This window comes from Arvicanthis niloticus, chromosome 16, assembly GCF_011762505.2.
Source record: "Arvicanthis niloticus isolate mArvNil1 chromosome 16, mArvNil1.pat.X, whole genome shotgun sequence".
Classification (NCBI taxonomy): domain Eukaryota; kingdom Metazoa; phylum Chordata; class Mammalia; order Rodentia; family Muridae; genus Arvicanthis; species Arvicanthis niloticus.
Genome location: NC_047673.1, coordinates 67,000,694 through 67,022,024, shown reverse-complemented (window position 1 = coordinate 67,022,024; position 21,331 = coordinate 67,000,694). Strand labels below are relative to the sequence as shown.

Genomic DNA, 21,331 nt, shown 5'->3' with positions numbered 1-21,331 from the left:
AGGTTTCGAACCCTTATTTAAGTATTTGTTGTGTGTCTTCTCTATGTTGAGGGTTTTTTGTGAAATATTCCAATATAGGAATAAGATGGAAAAATGATTGTACTGTCAAGGAAATTCTACTGGACAGAGACTATGTGTGTATATGTTCTATGTATGTGTATGTTGTATAAACATATATGTGTGTATAAAAATATATATGTATATAAAAATATATATAGCATATATGTCTGTCTGTATGTGTATATATGTGTGTGTGTGTACACACATACATATCATAATGCTCTAAGTTCCATAGTGAAGACTGAAAGGAAGATAAAGGAAAAGATGTGCTTTGATATAGTAGTTTTCATAAGTATACCTGTTAGTATTACTGTGTAATAACCTACTCACATGTTCAGTGATCAAATAGAATTTCCTGTAACCTTGGAGTTCTTTACATCAAAAATGCACATGGGGCCACACAGGTGAATTCTTTCTGTTCTGTTCACATCTGTGACCTTATCTGAAAGACTTATCAACAAGGTAGCTGCTTAGAGACTAAAATTATCTAGAAGTATCTTCACTTGTCTGTGTGCACTTCTAGGTGTCCAGTGACGTGTCATTTAAGTTGTTGGCAAGGGCACTTACAGACATACACACACACACACACACACACACGCACACAAACACACACACACACACGTGGCTTAGGCTTCTTCAAAATGGCCAGCATTCTTTGGCCCACCAAATGTCCTAGGAACAAATGAGAAGCAACCTTGAAGAAGCAGCTCACTCTTCCTCCCCTCTTTCTTATTTATTTTCAATATAGTAAACTGTTAAAACTTCCATTTAAAAATACTTTATTTTTTATCATTTTGATACAGCTCACATGTCATAAAATTTTAAGTCAACAGTTGACTTTTTCAAATGTTTAAAGTTGTGCAGCTATCTCTTGTAATTCTAAAATGTTTTAATCATTCCAGTTATGACTTTACCATTATTAGTTTCTCATTCTTTCTCTCTAGGCTATTGTAAATCTTCTTTCTCTTTGAAGCTTTTTCTGAACATTTCATGTAAATAAAACTATATGATAAGGAGCTTTGCAGGCCTGGCTCTTCCCCTTAGCAGATTATAACTTTCACCCATATTGTACCCATGGTTTGGCTTTTATGAAAAATGCTGCTGAGATGATTCATATGTCATCTTATTTCCTGGCCATTTTTTTTCATAAGCTCCACATCACTTTGGTCATATAATTATTTCTTGAAGCAGTTGTAAACCTTCCCAGGTTAAACCAGCATTGGCATGGAGTACTCCTCCTTCTATGAAGAAGCATGTGAGATGGGAGTCACTGCAGAAGAATTTGAGTAACAGAATCTTCCACAGAGAGATGCTGGAGGAAAGGAACAGTTGCTCAGATCTGAGTGCTAAGAAGGAGGAAACCAACACAGAGACAGAGTTTTTCACACAAGGCAGCCAAAAGGGAGTGGAGCCAGACTAATGGGGTCCCCCTCAGAATGCAGCAAGACACTATGGCTCATGTTATTGAGAGCTTCCTTAGATGAGCCGGACTTTTTTTAGTAAGCATCACTTTGTTTGTTCCTGTGTTATTTGGAATAATAATATAAAACATAGTAAAATTCATTTTCATTTTAATAATCCATATACAGTTAAAAGGTGATATGGAGTAAACAATAGAGCAGCATTCTCTCTCTCTCTCTCTCTCTCTCTAAAAATTATTTTTTGAGAGTTTCATCTATATAAATAATATGTTTTGATCATATTACTCCTCTGTAATCTCTAGGAGTATTAAGATCCTAATTAGGGTTGCCAGCTCATAAAGCCTACCTTTTCAACTGTAATCATATGAATGATGGCTCAATAGAAAATGATAATCAGAAGAAATTAGAAATTAGAATAAATTATGTATGTATTATCATGTTGCCTTACAGTATTGGTTTTTTTTAAAAACTAGGAATTAACATTTCAAAAGGCTTAGTAATTATAAATAAGTGCTAATATTTAAAGCATATTTCCATGTATTGCTGTCTTGCCAAACGTGTAATTTTCTCTGTTATAGATGTTAGAGTTTAAAATTCTTTGTTTTTGTTAGAGTTAAGTAAAATTTTTTAAATGATGTTTTTGTTTATTCAAATATAAGATCATATTTTCTGGACAAGTTTTGTTTTTGTGAATGCCATGGTAAACAAATTCTTTGTTTCTCTGGCATTCAGTTTTCCTTGCTATATATTTGTAGTGAATGATGGCATTCCAAATTTAGGATACCCAAATTAGTTATGTCACAATTAAGAGAAATTATTCTGAAGAAGATAAAAACACATTTCAGAAGCAGATTTTCTAAGAAACAAAAATACTGTTTTCTGTGCAGACATTATCAATGGAATGACAGAGGTATTGAATGCAAAGAGTTCCGTCATTTCTAAGGGTTTATAGTATTCAAGAGATTATTTTTTTAAAATCATTAATCAGTCATTTTTATACATTTAAAAATGTATTAAATTTATTTTATGTATATATGTTGGAGAATATACACATTGTGTGTGCATGTGTACACGGTATCATGTACGTGTGGTAGTCAGTGAATAGCTTTGTTGGAATGCAGAGGTTTGAATTCTGTGGGTAAGGGAGGCCCTGTGAATTACAAGCCAGAGGTTATAATAAAGTGGGATTTACAAGGTCAACTAGAATGAGATTATCTCATGCTGAAACTAGCCTTTTTCTTTACTTTCAGATGATGTTTACCACTTTTTAAACCTTTCATTTCTACTCTGTATCATTATCAGTGTTGATCTTTCCATGATAGGAGGTCAGACATGAGTCAGACCTAGGATGCATCCTTGACAACTGCTCTTATGCACGACTCACATCACTGTTTGTGCTTCCTTCTGCTCTTTGAGCACTTTCTGAACAGACGGGAGTTTGTGGCAACCTCCATTTCCACCAGCGTGCTCTTTTATTTTTCATTTACTTCTGTCTGTTTGCCGTGGTTTGCTATTTAAAGGAAGGTGGTGTATATATTGAAGATTCCTCAAAAAGGATATGAGGTGTCATCTAAAGCCAGTTTATTAAGTGTCCTATATGTCAGAATTATAGCATATTTTAAGTGCTTACATTTACATGGACCCCCCCCCTATTTTGTGGTAAATACCACCAGAAAATATAAGTCTTCTCAGTAAAATAACATTAATTGAAAAAAATGAACATCTAGATAAATTTCATCTCTTTACCTGCTTGATGAATAATGAAAACGTGTAATACTTTTAGTGGCAGTTTACCAATAGGAAAAAATAATTTCTTAGTTTAAGTTTTGATGGCCCTTTAAACTAGACATTTCACGGGCAGCATCTCTGAAAATGCATTCATATGTACAGCTTTAAATGAGTTCATTTTTCTTGTTGTAATTCAAGGAAATAAAGCCAACCCATTAAAGAATTATGGACCATAAGATGTCTTGAACAGATTCTATTTTTGTAGTCTGTGCTGTGCTTTAACACCTTTAACTTACAAAAGAATTTAGAAATTACATATAAACTCTTTTAAATTTGATTATTTAGTTTGGAGCCTATTAAATCCAGATGATTTTATGCAGTGCTAATTATTTGGAGTCTCAGCTTTGCTTTTGAGTTAGCAGTACCTGATCAACTTTCCAACTGTAAAACAGTTTGAAAATCAAATGTAGCTTACATGCAAGACCCAACAAAATTAAAAGTGTTAAGTGCGTTTTGGCAGTTCACTTTTATTGTGCCCAGTCCTCAAATGCACCGGCAGATAATCATCTGAATGTTAGTTATCTTTCACATGCTTATGTGATCACACAAAAAGTACATGCTAAAAAGAAGCAGATGGTGACAGATGGGCAAGGTTGAGGAAGGTGGTTTGGGGAACCCATAGAAATACAGTTCTGTAATAGCGTAAAAATAAAACTATTTGATAACCAACTTAGAAAAACATGGAGATTATAAAATGAGTTGGTTTTTGAGAAATACATAATATCAGCTGTGGTTACTGTTGAAAATGGAAGTATACACATTTATTTTATCTAAATGCAAAGAGTGCTCCCCCCGTGACTAAAAGTGCAGTTAATTCTCTCTCCTTCAGAGCCCATTTCTAATTTATTGTTAGAATTCTGTATATTTTTCTTTTGAAATCTATGTTTAATATCTGAAGTAACTTATTAAAAATATCTGAAATGCGTTTGAATATTGGTAACTTTTGGTAAAGAAATCTTTTATTATAATAAATCAATACAAATGAAAAATTAAATGCATAAAAATTTAAAATCGGAAATATACACTAACTTCATAAGAAGTGAGTAGGATCATGAAATAGATGAGTGTGAGATAATGTTGTAGGTGAAGGGAACAGATAGAAATAAACCTGATAAAATTTTGATCAATGAGGATTAAATGTGAGGATACCATCTAGTCGACTCTTTCAGTATTGTCTTTAGGAGCTCTTAGTGAGAATGGATGTGACCAGTTACATGTTCTGCAGGCAGAACAGTGGCGCTCAGAGTAGCCCTTGGATAAAATCTGCTGAATTCCTACAAGTTAGGAGAATAGTCTTAGACTCCTAAGCTTTGTGAAAAAGAGTTACTTAGCTAACATTATTTTGAATGCTAGCATTTTATTCAATTATGAATAATTTTTCCAACACCTGTCCCTTCCTCTTTCTGGCAGTCTGGAAAGATGTCATCCCCAGTATTAAAGGGAAGTTAAGTAAATTTAAGTCTCATCAGAGGCACAGTAATTAGTTCTAGTTGTTGTCTGCTTGATAGTTAGAATTCATATTTAAGAACCTCTATCAGATGAGTTACCTTGTTACTTGATTTAATTTATTTCTTTACTATGGACCTATTATAAGTAGCATTAACAGTTATCACAATTTGTCCAATAATTGGATATTATTTAAAAGTGAAGTAAAACAGAATAAATGCCCTTCAGCTTTTACAACTAGTGCCATTTACTAGTTTAGAAGTTACAAGATTTTATGCTAGCTATATTTCACATAAACTTTTTTTAATGTGATGAATCAGACTATTTGGTATGATTTTAATTAAATCACAAAATATAACTGTAAATTCTCTGAATGCTGAGGATATAAAAACAGTAACCTTAAGTGGGAACACTTAATGATGCCTGTTTTTACTTGAGTCACATGGCCCAGTTTCATTAATGTCTGTTGCTTTGTGATAAAAGACAATATAGAGAACTATAGGAAGATACATGCATGTATGATTTAATTACTGATATTGTATATGCTTAGATTTTTTTTTCTTAAGGGATTTTCCTGTTCTGACTTTGGTTTGCTTTTGGAATTGTGATGTTAGCTGCATTCAGTCAATCTTACATGTAAGGAGGTAACAAAAAAACATAAAACTTAGAACAAGTTGCATATGATAACTACACATGGTGTATCTTAAGAATGAGAACATAGGTCACTAATTATGTTATATAAAATAGCAATATGAAAAATATTGACAAACTGTGGATCTCATAATTCTTACAAATTATATACTCCTCTTGAGACTATAATCTTTTAAAATCTAAATAAGAAATCTTGCCATTTTTATCAAATACCATTGATGTGAAGAACATATAAATAACCTTTATAAACAATGAACTATAGATACATATCTCTATATAACATATATATCAGTTACCTGAAAGTTGAGGATACCAGAAAAAAAATCGAAAAAGTGGTAAATTGGTTCGTCCAAATTCACAGTTTACTTTCACAACATAGGTGTGTAGACAGTTTGTTTAGATGTTTGATTTTTCTCCCATCTGTTCTGTCAGGATTATTGATTGAGCAGCAAGCCACTCCAGGGCATACATTGCCTCCTTATAATTGCTAGCCTTGGGTCATTGTTTTGGCCTAAGTGGCAAACTGATAAAGGTGGTCTTTCACTCTTCCCGTCAATCCTTGGTAAAATTATACTGGAATGAAATACTTTTAAAAATTCCTATTATATTAATATTGAAATATTTAATTGATGTGTCATTCTGAAATAGTCACTTAATGTCATCTTTCAAAATTAGTATTTGTTTAAGAGCATATTTGTAGATTAACAGTTGAATTTTGTTGTTGTTTGCTTGTTTACTTACCAGACTTTTTAGAACAAGTATAAGTATTTTCATCAGATGGTAATGAATGTTTGATGCTAATTTACCTGCTTGAATATTAGTTTTTTGTTTTGTCTTTGTTTGTTTTGTTGGTTGGTTTGTTTTTTAAAGTCTGAGGGTAAAGCAATTTCTGGGTTATAGTAGAGAAATTGAAAATCAGTCTCTTTTCTGGAGTTTATGCTATTTGACTTCCATTTGATGTGGTCTCTCCTCAACTAATGGAATACAGTCACTTTCAGTCCGTCTTCTTTTGTCCATTGTCTTTGTGGGAATTGTGTTGAGTGGATAGGCTATCTAAGATTACAGAGCTTAGGATGTAAATCAGCACTAGATGTCTGCATTCCTGCTTGCATTTGGAATTTTGGGTAAAATACAGTTAGGCCATTTTCAAGATCAGTCTTTTACTGATTTCTTCTCTCAGCGTATGTTCTGACCTGCAGTTATAGCCTAATAGGATGATAGATTAAGTTGAATGAGGTAGAAGTAGAGTTCCCTATTATTATACCTTTAGACCACTGTCTTTGATACCTTTTTCACCTTCACAGTGATCATGAAGTTGATGAGCTGATTTGCTATGGAAAGTCATCATTAGAAGAAACCAGAGAAATTTTTTTTAACAATTAGTTTAAACAGCACAAGTTTTACATGCTACGAGAATTTTAGAAAAAGAAGTACTTTGAGTAAGAAAGAAAATTTTTGTCCAAAAATAATACAAAAGACTTATATTTGGAATAATTAACTTGATTTGGAAAATTGAGACTGTTTCACAGAATTGCATTTTAAAAGCATTCTATTTAAGAGAGAAGCTATCTGAGTAGTGGAACATGTTTCACATTACGTGTCTGTGTGTCTAATGTAACAGTCATTTTTATTTCTCTATCTTGGACATTTCACCTCACAACTTACATGAAATGTTTGTAGCTGATAGCAAAGCCTGTTAAGACTGTGGCTGTGCTTTTAGGATGCATTCTCAGCATTGCTGAAGTCTGCATGTTAGTAACACAATGCATTACGTCAGTATTGTTGACCACAAAGAAATACCACAAACAATTCCAGTTACGTCTGCTTGTATCTGTGTGTCAGTGAAGGGCCACGTATCAGACAAAAAACTACCTATATTGACAATCAGTATTTATTTTATAAAGCTAACTAAAATTATTTTTTTTATCAAATGTATTTTCTTACAGTGCAGTTTTGATTTTTAGTTGCTTTTTCTCTTCAAAATGAAAGCCTTCATTTTATGTACTCCTACCCTCCTGGCTGAAAACCAGGCATTTAAACAAAAATAAAGGATTGCCAGTTTTGCCAGCTGGGGATGAGAACCCGGCTGGTGAAATGTGGGTTCAGAAGGCAGTTAATCCAGCTTTTATGCTTTTTATAGTTTTATGAAAAAAGAGGTTAAAAACCACATTTGGCTCCTTTTCATGTATGCCACTGTTTTGTTGGTGTTGTAGGAATGTAGTTAAAGATTAGTTAGATTTTTGTTTTGTTTTATTATTGTGGAAAATCCTGTATCGGTTAGATAAATGTCCAGAAAACAGTCCACCTCACTAATGAGCTATTCACCAGTCACTGTTACTTTAAAAGGTACAGACTGTATTTCCTTTAAGAAATGGGAGGATTCCTTATGCTTCCTGACCCGATTCCTTAGTTTCTTTTTTTAATCCCCATATTACTTACTCAGATACAAAAAAAAGTGAATATTTTATCTATTAAAAACTCTTTGTCCACATGTTTCTCTTTCAGAAAATATTTTCTTTACTCACAGTAACTGGATTTTTGATCTTAAGTTGCAGAGTATTTTCTTAGTTTCTTTAAACGCAATAAAACAATGATATGATTTGAGTTTTTGAAATTCTCTCCATAATCTTTAAATATTCATGCCTATTGTAATATTTATGGATAACTTTAATATGGCTGTCAGAAATACCTAAAAATCAATAAAGAATTTGATTAATTCAAAATATGAATTTTAGTTGATAAAATTCATATGCTAGAACAGGTTTCCTCAAATCTTAAAAGGGCCAAATAAACTGAGGTTTAATATCAATTCTAATGTAGTTATATGAATAATGTAGAATTGTCTAAGGATGAGGAAAATTCCATTGAACAAGAATCACATTTGCAGCTGAGGGTGTGGCTTAGTGGCAGAACACATGCACAAGGCCTTTGGTTCTAGTTGCAGTTCCATAGGGAGTTAGTAGTGACAATAAATTGTCATCTTTGGATTTGAAGAGATTCTTCTAATGTAACCAAAGTGATACCTTTATGCCATAATTAAGTAAATTGTTTTTGCATCTTACATATTTTTGAGAAGTATATATAAAGACATATATCACAAAGATTCCATAATTGTCCTTTTTCTTTTCTTTTTCGAGACAGGGTTTCTCTGTGTAGCCCTGGCTGTCCTGGAACTCATTCTTTATACCAAGCTGGCCTCGAACTCAGAGATCCACTTGCCTCTGCCTTCCTGGAGCTGGGATTTAAGGCGTCTGCTACTATGCTTCACTTAAGGCTTCATTGCTTCTAAGGCTTCAGATATAAAAGTATGCTATAATTCAAAACAGTAAATACTGATATTCACTTAATTCATTTTCTGAAAGAGTTTAAGGACTTCCAGAAGTTGTCATATTTATTACTTGTTTGCCATACAATATAATGATCATTCTTACAATTGTTAGGTGTGTTCATCTTTGACTGTTTGCTTTGTATTGTTGCCTTTAAATTTTTATTTTAGATTTATTTTGTGCATATAAGTATTTTGCCTCTTTGTATATGTATGCATCATCGTGGGTATCAGGTGCCCAAAAAGGTCAGAGAAGGATGCCTGATCTTGTACTGCAGGTACAGATGGTTGTAAGTCATCATGAGGGTACTGGGAATGGAACCCAGGTACTCTAAGCCACTGAGCCAGCTTTCCAGCCCTGTTTTCTTTCTTATTTTAAACTTATGTTTTAAAGTAAAATGTGTAAGGCACAATATGTGCTTTATCACCAGCATAGCCTAACATTAAGTTAAATACAGTAGACCTATAAGGTGATAAGAAAGTTAGTAGCTGATGCACCTCATCTGATTCTGTAGATACAGATGCATTTTAGACTCATTTTAACAAACTTTTCATGACCTCTCCTGTTTTTTATACATTGAATGTTTCTGAATATATGTTAGCTGCTTTGTATAAGTATTTGAAGTTGTATTTTTATACAAAATTCACTTCTTTTGAATAATGATTTAAAAGTTAATGTACATGTTTTGGACATGGCACTCCAGAGGCATACAGACAGATCTCTATCAATTCAAAGCCAGGTTAGTCTATATAGCAAGTTCCAGGCCAGCCAAGACTCTATAGTGAAGCTATCTAATGATGGTGATAATGGTGATGATGGTGATGATGGTGATAGTGATGATGATGATGATGATGTTGTAAAATTTGTCATTTTTTTTCTGGTTTTACTTGTAGGTATTAGAAGACAATGACTATGGCCGAGCTGTTGACTGGTGGGGCCTCGGTGTGGTCATGTATGAAATGATGTGTGGGAGATTGCCTTTCTACAACCAGGATCATGAGAAACTCTTTGAATTAATACTAATGGAAGACATTAAATTCCCCCGAACACTCTCTTCAGATGCAAAATCATTGCTTTCAGGGCTCTTGATAAAGGATCCAAATAAGCGGTAAGCTTTAGTAATGGTCCATAAGTTACTAATGAATTGGTGACAGTGTGTTTTTTTGAAATTAATTCAAATATGCCTGACTTCAGAAAGCATTGTATTTGGTATAAACATTTTCCCACTGAGATACTGACTTGTTTATGAATGCATAATTGAACAGCTTAAAATTCATCAAACTTACCATGTAAGAATTTTTTAGAAATTCTTTATTTGTGCTATGAGAAAATAACTTCTTAATTATCTTAAATATTGATCTTATTGGGATAGGAGGTTCCCTGTTCTTCTTTGAGTTTCTAGGGCTTCATATTCCTGCTGACTCACATCAAAGAAAGAGAAGCTGTTTCCATTCTCTCCTAGTCCCACTAGTCTATGTTAACACGTCTAGCTTTTGTTATTTGAAATTTTCCCAGATATGGCTAAAAAAATCGACTTTAAAAACATGACACCATGATTTTGTTTTTACAGAAATATTTTAGTTATGATCTAAACTCTCCTAAAGCCTTTACTGTTCAGTCATTCTATTTTGTTCAGTTTATCTATTAATTCTCAGTATTTTCACAGGTTACATGTCAAATATCTTCTGAACATAAAGTACCTCACAATGTCAGAGAGACATTATATATATTATATATATAATGTGTATATAAATACACATACACATATTCAATGAGAAGTGAAGAGAAGGAGGGAGAGAGGGAGAGGGAGAGAGAGAGAGAGAGAGGGAGAGAGAGAGAGAGAGAGAGAGAGAGAGAGAGAGAGAGAGAGAGTGTGTGTGTGTGTATATATTCTTTACCCCTAAGTATCAGAACTTTCTTGAAAGTTCACTAAATCCCAGGCATCTAGAGGATAGGTGGCTTCATATGTTTTTGATTGTCCAGAACACCTTACCTAATGTTTTGTTACAGTGTATTGCGATTCTTTCTTAGCATATGTTTGAAAGATTCTATTAGTGAGTAAAAGAAGTATGTGAATTCTTAGAACTTAGTATTTGTCTATTTTAGTAGTGATTGCCACTATAGGTATCTAATTTTTTTTATTGGATATTTTATTTACATTTCAGATGCCATCCCCTTTCCCCATTTCCCCTCCCTAGAAAACCCCTATTCCATGCCCCCCCTTTTCCTTTTTGCTTTTATACAATTTTTTTAAATGTTAATCAAAGGTTTTATAAGTTTGGTAATGCTCAATCAGAAGTGTAACCCAATACCCAACCTAGTTATATAAACTATCTTTGACTGGTGGAGACACGTGAACATCTGCCTCCATGCCCCACCCTTTCTTTCTCTCTCTTTCTCTCTCTCATCACCTAGCTTCTCCTCTCCTTCTTCTTCTCCTCTACTTACTCCTCTTCCTCTCAGTACTCCTTCCCCCTTAGCTCCTCCTACATATCACCTTTCCTGTTAAAATAAAACTTTTCTCCCAAAATACAATTAGAGAATAATTAAGCCTATTTGTACCAGTGAGGTACAAGATAGTCCTAATACCCAGTCATCATTTTGTTGACTCACCAGAACCTCTGTCATCTCTCCTAACTAAAACACTTAGTTTTGAACCTGGCTTTTTTCTTGGCTTTAGAGTGAAACAGAAGGAACAATACCCAATTCGTTCTATGAAGCTACAATTACGCTCATACCTAAGACCTAGGTATCTAATTTTTAAATTTGTAAGAATATGGAAATGGAGAGATGGTGTAAGTGGTTTAGTGACTGGCTGCTCTGCCAGAGAATCTGAATTTGGCACCCACCTGATGGTTGACAACCATCTGTAACTCCAGTTCCAAGGGCTCTGGCACCCTCTTCTGACCTCCTGAGGCACCTGACATGCACATGATAAACATGCATGTATGCAGGTAAAACACTCCTATACATAACATAAAAAGTAAGTTTAAAAGACAGCAAGTTGTTAAGAGTGTCACTGCTTTCAGCAGAAATAAGCACATAGTAAAGACTTAACTAGCATTTGGTGTTTTCAGAAACCATTTAAAAAATCATACTGAGCGTTCTTGGTGACTGTGGTGCTTCCTTAGATTTATAAAATGTTTTCTGTCCATCCCCTTCCATTCTAGTACTTTCTTGTGAATTGATTTGCTTTTCTAGTGGCCTTCCAGGGTAGATCAAGTAGATAGTACAGAAGTGATTTGTCCATGGTCTCAATGAAAATTCATGTGGAATAGGAATAGAAAACCAATTTCCCAGTGTGTGCATTGTGTTTCTTATACATCTTCTGTACATCAGCTTCTCAGTATAGGTTTTGAGATGTATTGCATTTAAGATGATTATGTCACAGTTATGAAATGAGCAGTATTTGCTGGAAGGTTGTATTTAAGCAGAGCTATGCCTACCAGTTCATCTTTTTGAGTTGGGGGAGAATCTAGTCTGTGACTTGGTTTCAGGGGCAGTGAATTTTTATCCTATCTTATTCTTCCATATGTCTTTGGTCACTCTTTCTTATGTAGTTGTCTCTGTAAGTGGTGGCAAAACAAAGTCTTGCTTGTGGTTTTTATGTCTCATTCACTTATCTACTATGGCTCGTTCACATTCTACAAATAGTACATAGTAGGTACTTGGAGACTTTTGAATATATGTTAGGTATATTTCAAGAACATTAGGGTCCTGGTACATATTTTCTCCTTCCCGAGACTAAAAACATGATACAGGTTTATGAAGCCCCTTTATATAAAGTACGGAGCAGTCAGACCTCTGTGCTGCTACATAAAAGTATAAAGAGGTCAAAGATAAATAGCATGAAGAAGTCTTTTTAGACATTTATAGATAAACAAAGGGAACAAAATGTGTTCTTCATATTCTTAGGCCAAACTGTATAAAAATGCTCTACACAGCATTATAGCATAGCCTAGGAGACTTTGAGAACCTGGGCTGGCCCTCTGGAGGCCTCGGAATTTGCACTGCCATTTAGGCATCATTTACCTGTAAAATATAGCTAGAAATGCTATATTTTATGTGAACATGGCCTTTGAGAAGTTCAGTGGCTAGATTGTAGAGTATGAGTTGATGACAATGAAAGATAAAGCAGGTGTGTTAGATCATAAGGATCTTATGTTTCTTAGAAAATAAACTTTAGTCGGGGAAGGAGGAGAAACCAGAAAAGAGAGAGATAGCATCATGAGATGCATGTGATAAGGGGGTGACCCTGGCAGTTGTGGATTAGAAGAGTAAAGGACAACAAAGCCTACATGGCAAATACATCACTTACAATGCTGAGGCAGGAGGATGTATGGTTTGAGGCCAGCCTGGGCAACAGTCATATCCTTAAAGCAAATAACAGACAAAAATTTCTAGAATAAGTAGGTTCTTTTTGAAGCCAAGGTTTTAAAAAATGTATACAATTTTGAGACTGAGTAAGTAGAAGTGGTAAGGAAGTTGGTGTATGGAACCTACCCAGTTTAGGGAGCAGAAGCAAAGGCAGAGGCTTGTGGTGGTGGCTGCTGAGAGTAACTGAATAAACCAAATCTGGGTGTCTTGGAAAACCTAGATAAAAAATGTCAAGTAAGGATCAGGAAGAAATGAAACCAGTGCTTAGAAGAGACACAGTAGCCAACTATGGATTTGGGTGTCCATTGACATCGAAGCAGTAACTAGAGGCAGAACAGTAGCACAGAAAAGAGTGTAAGAAGAGGAGGGCCCAGGACAGAAAGCTGGGAAACCTGACAGTGTAGGGAGCAAATAAAGCCAGCCACAGCCTCCTCTGTGACTTACTCATTTCATTGAGCTCCTTTAAGTGGTGCCTAAAGTTTTCTGATATCCTTTACTGAATTGCTTTGAGGTCTACCAAAGGATCAACCATCACTGGGCAGGCTGGCGGGTTGGCGGGCTGGCAGGCTGGTGGTCTCCCTCCCTCCCTCCCTCCCTCCCTCCTTTCTTCCCTCCCTCCCTCCCTCCCTCCCTCCCTCTTTACCTCCCTTCCTCCCTTCCTTCCTTCTTTCTCTGTTACTCTATGTCTTACTTTTCTCCCTGAGTGCAGCTTACATAGAAGGCATTACATGATGGTGAACAGTACTATAGGAAATGGGAATTCTGTGATGTTCCTCATGTTTAAGAACACATAGGAGCTAAAGGTTTATTTGGCACTCTGATGTTGGGAGTTTAATAATTATAAGCATAAAAAAGTTAGTTCAAAGCATATTTTAGCATCATTTTGAAGTCTTTAAGTTGTATATCAAGGAGCCATTGACATTGAAATTTTTGACAGCTTCACACTTTGAAGAAGCATGTGCTTCTTCAGGTTCTAAAATTCACCTACAACTGTAATCCCAGGCATTGCACAGTGTTCTCAGGCAGTATATAATGTATTTTGAAAAACATGGTAACTATGTCCTAAGCCAACCTTTTCAAAAAGTACTGAGGTTTTACACAAAAATGAATAACTGAATCTGCATTGATATATTTTTTAAACTTGTAGAATGGCTGCTTCTCTACTTTATATATCCTTTCAAGTATACATCCAATGCAAACAATATTGTAAACTATAAACACACTAAACTGTGTAGGAAAATGGAGTTCTGATTTTTATGCATACTGGCTTTATTTATACTTTGAAATATTAAATTCTTTTCAGAAAAAAAAAACATTTTGGTGTTTTCTGCTTTTCTTGTCTCTTAAGCAAAGCATAGAATGACTGTTAATCCAGTACTGGTCTCTGCCCTTTCAGGAGTTGGCAGACTACCAGGGGAAAGCAGCATAGTTGGAAGAATAGTGAATGTAGGGGTCAGAGGCTAAACCTTAAATAAAATCACCATACTGAAGGTTCCAGATATGAACTCTGTCACATTATACAATCTAGTGTCCATCTCTGGAGTGGAATTTAGGAGTTTATTTAAAGAATCCTCTGTAGATGCTAGAGAAGGCTTTCTTGGAATTAACACCAGCGCTAATCATGTATTTACTAAATGCTTCGGGTTTCCTCCTGACTATGTTAGAGGAGCTAGGTCCTTCTTAGACATGGATTCCTGACATCAGGTAGCCAGTATTCCAAAGAGTTGGTTCTTATTTACTTTTTCTAGCTGTTTGGCTTTTTTCTCTACCTAGTGGTGTGTTAATATTTGTATGAATCAAATCATCAGAACTAGCTGTTAAATTTCCACAGATGTTGAGAGCTATGTGTTTTATTAATCATTCATTTTTATCAAATTATGCAAACTAAATCAAGAATAGTGAAAGCAAAGTGCTAAGTCACAATTTATCACTCTAATGATTTTGTTCTGTGGTACTGTTATTTTGTTTCTGAGTTGTGTCCATGTGGAAACAATATACAGTGATTTGATTTTTCAATTATGTTACTTTGAAATTGGCCTTTTAGGGTATCATTCCTACTACCAAAATTGGCCAGTCCTCTAAGTCAGTGTTTGATTGGTGCTTTGATTCTTTAGAATTAAGAAAATTGAGGGAGGAAAGGTTAATAGTGCAGACTCAGTTGAAGAGCTTTTGGTTTCTGTGACGTTGTAAATGTAGCAGCGGCAGGTTAAGTGTTGTTCACTGTACAGGGGTTCTCAGCAGTCAGTGCTCATGTTTGCTGTTTCCCGTGTCACTTTCTTCTCTGGCTTAACAGAAACAAAACAAACATGCCACAACTAATTAGTAATCATACTCATTTATAGTCGAATTTGGAATTGAGCATAAATTAAAGGTTTTCTGTGAGAATTTTGTGTCTGATTTATAATGGAAACATTCTATACTTTTTTGTATATATTATGCTTTACATCCCTTATAACAATAAAAATTACAGTAAACACAGTCATGTATATTCCCTGTTTTAGATCCAATTTCAGTGTGTTCCTTCACTTTTTCTCTTTCTTTTCTTGTTTCTTTGTTACCCTCCTTCCATTCTTATTTTTTCACATATATTTTATTTTTAATTATTATATACTAAATTGAACCATCAAAGCCAGGAAATACTTGGTTTATCATGTCTCATATTGTTTAAATAAAAATAACTTTAAACTTAGAGTGTAATTCTAACTTTTATTTTTATATTCTGAATTGTATAGCAAATTGGACTGTAAGGATACTTCACAGATAATAATATTGTTTTTGTATCATTTTTTGAAATACTAATGTAATCTGTGAGATTTCACATGGGATGGCGATGACCAAAGATAGTTTTCTCGTTGTTCTTTTTGGAACACTCATGGTCTTGGTCTCTTTCTATAGCCCTGGCTGTTCTGGAACTCACTTTTAGACTAGGTTGGCTTTGAACTTACTGTGTAGAGTAGGCTTGCCTTGACCTCCTCAATATTGTGAATAACTACACTAGGATCACAGATCTTTTTCTAATCATTCATTTACTTTAGAATTTACATTAACAAAAGAACATTTTGACCCACTTCCTAAAAAAGGAACAGTGGTAGAAACATCTCTTGCTTATACATGGTGCTGTTCATGTGTTTTTAAATCTCATAACCCCCAAAGGAGCGTCAGTGTCTCTCCTGCACAGTTGGAGCTTGTCACCTGTTGGTTACCCAGTCCCTCTCTCAAAGGGCCAAAGTCCCTTGCCTCTTCAGGCCTGTCCCTAAAGCCTTTGTCTTTTACCTTCTTCTAAGGTAGTATTATTTGGTAGCATTGTTTAATATTTATTTTTATGGCTATGCATTTCAAAAATTATTTAAACAAAGTAAATTTTATCTTCATAAAACTTCTTATTAACTTACATAACTTATGTTTTATATTTGTTTATTTTTTTTCTACTATCACAGCCTTGGTGGAGGCCCAGATGATGCAAAAGAAATCATGAGGCATAGTTTTTTTTCTGGAGTAAACTGGCAAGATGTATATGACAAAAAGGTAAGATGTCTCTAAATTTCTCTACACCTCAGAAATTTACCTCAATAAACTTTAATGATACAATGATATTTTCTGTTTTGTTTTGTAATTGAGGTTATGTTGAAAAAAATTTACAGAAAATATTTTTAGTATTTAACAAAATAAACAAATCTGTGATTTTATTTAAAATCTTTCTGTTACTTGTAACATATTACTTCTCATAGAATGATTGCTACCAATTATGCACCAATTTTTTTATTTTGTGAATAACCACACTGTACTCTGCCTTGATCATGACTCTCTACCACAGAAGAACTAGAAGTGGTGCATGGTCATTGACTCTCTTTGACATAAAATGTAATGTGAATTTTTCTTAATGGCTTTTGTTAATTTTTTAGACGGTGTCACACTTAGCTCAGGCTCTTTCTGGAGTTTGCTAAGCGTTGTTGAACCCACCTTCAGGCATAATGGTCTAACCTGGGCCACAGGACTGGGCTCTAGATGCACCGCATACACCTGCCTTTACCAGTTTTGTACTCTATTTTGCCTTTGGACATTCTTCATACAAATACTGATTTTGATTTTTAAATGCTTGCATCATTTTTTATGTGTGCATGTATATGGGAGGTCAGGAATCAAAGTCAGATGTATTCTGCCATCTCTTTCCCTGGACTTGGAGCTCACAGATCAGGATGGCCTAGCTGGGCAGTGAGCTCCAGGGATCTGCTTGTCTCTGTCCCTCAGCTGTGAGGAATCGCTGTGTGCTACCACATGTGGCTTTTTATATAGGTACTAGAAATGTGAACTCATACTCTCATGTTTATGAGCCAAGTACTTTACCTAATGAGATAGCTCTCCTGCCCTTTATATAACATTTTAATGTGAAAATTTGATGAATACAGTAATTGGAAACTTTATCTAATTATTTTGTCTAAACTAGCCATTTTTAGATTTCCTTATTTTTATCTGAAACATCATTTATTTTGTGCCAAATATTTTTCTCTTTGAGCCCCTTTGGAGAATCACAGTACAAATGACATGGGAGACGACTGGTATTTCATTTTTATATAATGTTGTTGAAAGTGGGAAATATGGTGATTTTCTTCCCATTCCTGTAATAAGCATTTAAAATAATTGTCCATTTAAACACTTTGTTCAAAGCTCCACTTCCACTCAACTCACATATTAAGAATTTCTCACATGCGAAAGCACTGTGGTATGTGCTAGGTCCTTCAGCCTCTGTGAGACTCAGGGGCATTCTGAAATGCTATGATAGACAGTTGCATTCACTTTAGATCAGTAGTAGTGGTCCTCATGAGGTGCATGTGCACCTAAGAAGGCTTCTGCAAGCTGTGCTCTGCCTTGATCATGATTCTCCACCACAAGAGAACTTGAAGTGGTGCATGGTCATTGACTCTCTTTGACATAAAATACTATAAAGTGCAACTTAATATCATCCCTTGAACTTCTGACCATGAAGTACTCTTTCCAAAGAACAAGAGGGCAGGGCGTGTGGTTCAGTGACAGGACTTTTGCTGGGCATGGGTGGCGGCCTGCATTTTATCCCATGCACCACACATACAACATCAATAAACATAAATGGAACTAGAAAGGAAACATTTCTTTAAAACACAATGGTAACTGGGCGGTGGTGGCATACGCCTTTAATCCCAGCACTTGGGAGGCAGACGCAGGCGGATTTCTGAGTTCGAGGCCAGCCTGGTCTACAGAGTGAAGTATTGGGACAGCCAGGACTACACAGAAAAACCCTGTCTCAAAAAACCAAAAAAAAAAAAAAAAAAAAAAAAAAAAAAAAAAAAAAAAGCATTGTGGCATTACTAACCCACAAGAGGAACTTCTGGGTCCTGTAAGGAAACATTTGTGTGGAGCATGGCTTTCCTTAGTGTTCAGATGGTCATATGAAATGCTGCTGGCAATACTGAAGAAAGCTCTAGAAACCAAGCAGTGTGTCCATGAAGAAATGCTGAGCCTGTCTCATGGACTACATGTGTCCAGAGTCAAGATGATCCTACCGTTAAGACAACTTGTGAGGACAGAAATTGGACAAGCGGTAGCCAAATGGAACTTTATGAAATTTATGTAAAGAAATTATTTTATAAGTGTAATGCTTGTTATAAGAAATACGATCACAAAATGTTAGTTTCTATGTACAGTAGGCTTAAAATAGACTCTGACCTTCTGTAAGTGTCCTGCTTTTCTGGTAGAGAGCTGGTATTCTCCAACAGCCTTACTGAGTTGGGAACGACCTTACCACAGTACCCTTAGGTGTTGTTATATCTGGGTTTAAATAGCACAAATAAGTAAAATACCAACTCTCAGATCTTCTGATAACAGTAGCAATTTTAACAAAGTTAGTAAGAAGTCTGGGATTTTAGAAATATGAATCATAAAATAAACTGTAAAATTGGAAATTTTGCACGGTCTTCATATTTTTAAAATATGTAACTTGGACTTGTGAGGTGGCTCAGTGAGTAAAAGGCACTTATCCCCAAGCCTGGGGACCTCATTCTGCCCCCACGGTGCACATAGTGAAAGGGGTGACCTACTCCTGAAAGTCCTTCTCTGACCTTCACGTGTGAGCTGTGCCACATGCAGACCCTTCTGCACACACTCAAATAAGTAAATGTAATAAAAATTAAAATGTGTAACTTATGCACAGCTAGGTTTTTCATCCTCAAGGTTGGCATTTTGTTACTTGCAAATAAACTTTGTGTATTTACTATTTCATAAATTAGTCCTTAATTAATGCCTGTTTTCTAATTAATTTTTTTTCAGACAGGGTCTCACTGTATATCCCTGGGTAACCTAGAACTGACTGTGGTAATAAGACTGGCTTTGGACTCATAAAGATCCGCCCCTTTATCTAAAATTTTGTGGCAAAATAGAGATGACATGTTTAGTATATCTTTAAACCAGATCTAACCCATTCTTTATAAAAGAAAAACAGTAGAAAATTAACTAGTTGTAGAAGAACACAGAAACAAAGTCGGAAGAGCTGGCCCTCTATTCTGGTCTCATATCTTCCCCCTTTTTGCAGTAAAGGACAAGCCACACGAGTCATAGATGATTCTGATACTCTTAGGACCCTTAAGCTGGGAGACTTTTCTGGAAGGGTGTTTGCTAGTATGACTTTGTCAACACACCCTTTCCTCCTGCTTAAGACAGGGTCTTCCTATGTATGCTCTCTTACCTCAGACTCAAATCCCTTCCTCCTCAGCCTCGAGGTACTTGGAGTACAGGTATGCACTAGTAGACCAAACTCAGATTTTATTTTTTTTACGTATTTTAATTTTTAAGAATCATTTATTTTATGCATATGAGTTTATTGCTTACATGTCTATGTACTCTGTGTGTGTGTGTGCACATACATGTGCGTGTGCATGTGTGTAATGTCCACAGAGGTTATTATGTCACTTGTCATGTGGGTTCTAGAGCCTGGGAACCAAACTTCAGTTTTCTCTTAAGAACAGCTTCAGATTTTAAAGAATTAAATTAATTTGAATTTTATTGATTCTTCTCTATTTATGGATTTGTGATTGTATTTATTTATTACACATGTGTATCTGTCTGTTTCTGTTGGTGGCGGGCCTTGAACCCAAAGCCTTCCCTATGCTGTGCTACTATGCTACATTACTGGCCTCATTTGATTAATCATCATTCAGCTGCTTTGAGTTGATCTTTCTTTCTCTAGTTTCTGTAAGTTGAAACAATAATTATTGTTGTGAAACATTGTTATTGTTGTCGTTGTCTTTACTAACTTATCACTCAGTTAAGCCCAAAGTTTTTCTCTAGTGCAGTGGTTCTTAACCCTGTGGGTTGCCACCCCTTTGGGTGTAGAGTGACTCTTTCATAGGGGTCACTTATGACCATTGGAAAACACGGATATTTATATTACAATTCAGAACAGTAGCAAAATTTTATTTACGTAGTAGCAATGAGATAATTTTATGGTTGAGGTCACCACTATAACAGAAATTATATTAAAGGGTCATAACATTTGTAAGGTTGAAAACCACTATGCTAGAGACTGTTCAGTCTGTTTCTTTGGTTTTAAACTGCATTTTAATTTAAACATATTTTTAATATTTTATTTATATAATGTGGAGAAAAAAGAAAAAGAACAACTAAATAATAGGGTGCAAGGAAGAACTGAATGGTTTATTAAGCTTTCTTTGCATCTTGGTTAATTTCTGTTCTGTAACGTTTTTTAATAATAAAGTTTTTTATATAAAATAAAACTTTAAATTATCAGGGAGAGAGGAGAAGAAGAAAACACAGATTCTGCTTTTCCTCTATAACATGTTTTTACCAAAATGCATCTATGGATATGGGACACATGTTCTGTTAAGATGGCAGATGGTGCGGTTCATGTCGTCAGGATCCTTCTGTGTACTGGTACTATCAGTTACTGACAAGCAGTTGTTGAAATCTTCAGCTACAATTGTAAACATCTTTTTAATTTTGCATTTCTTTTTTGGTTTTGTTTATTTTTTAATTTTTGTCAGTGATCCTACTCAAACTCAGCGCTTTACATATGCACGGCCAGCGCTCTGCCGCCGAGCTGTGGCTCAGCCCCGCTTTCTGTACTTTGAAGTGTTGGCTGTATGTACACTTAAATTTAAGATTGTTATATCTTGGTGAATTTACCCCTTAACCCATAGGCTATTTATTGATCTTTCTTGTGTGTGTGTAATATATTTTTTCTCATCACTTTACTTTCATCTATTTAAATTATAA

The 21,331-nt window shown here is 35.0% G+C and overlaps 1 protein-coding gene across 6 annotated transcripts in view; it reads left to right on the top strand.

Annotated features, from left to right (window-relative positions):
* The window catches only part of Akt3 (AKT serine/threonine kinase 3), a 235,279-nt gene that overhangs the window by 196,106 nt on the left and 17,842 nt on the right, over window positions 1-21,331 (top strand). For all 6 annotated transcript variants that reach the window (XR_013104487.1, XR_004608447.2, XM_076914571.1 and 3 more), the window contains 2 exons: window positions 9,586-9,800; window positions 16,507-16,594. Coding sequence is in view for 4 of the 6 variants with exons in the window: in XM_076914571.1 (XP_076770686.1) it covers window positions 9,586-9,800; window positions 16,507-16,594 (303 nt within the window). In the remaining 2 variants the exon portion in view is untranslated. The remainder of the gene's footprint in view (window positions 1-9,585; window positions 9,801-16,506; window positions 16,595-21,331) is intronic.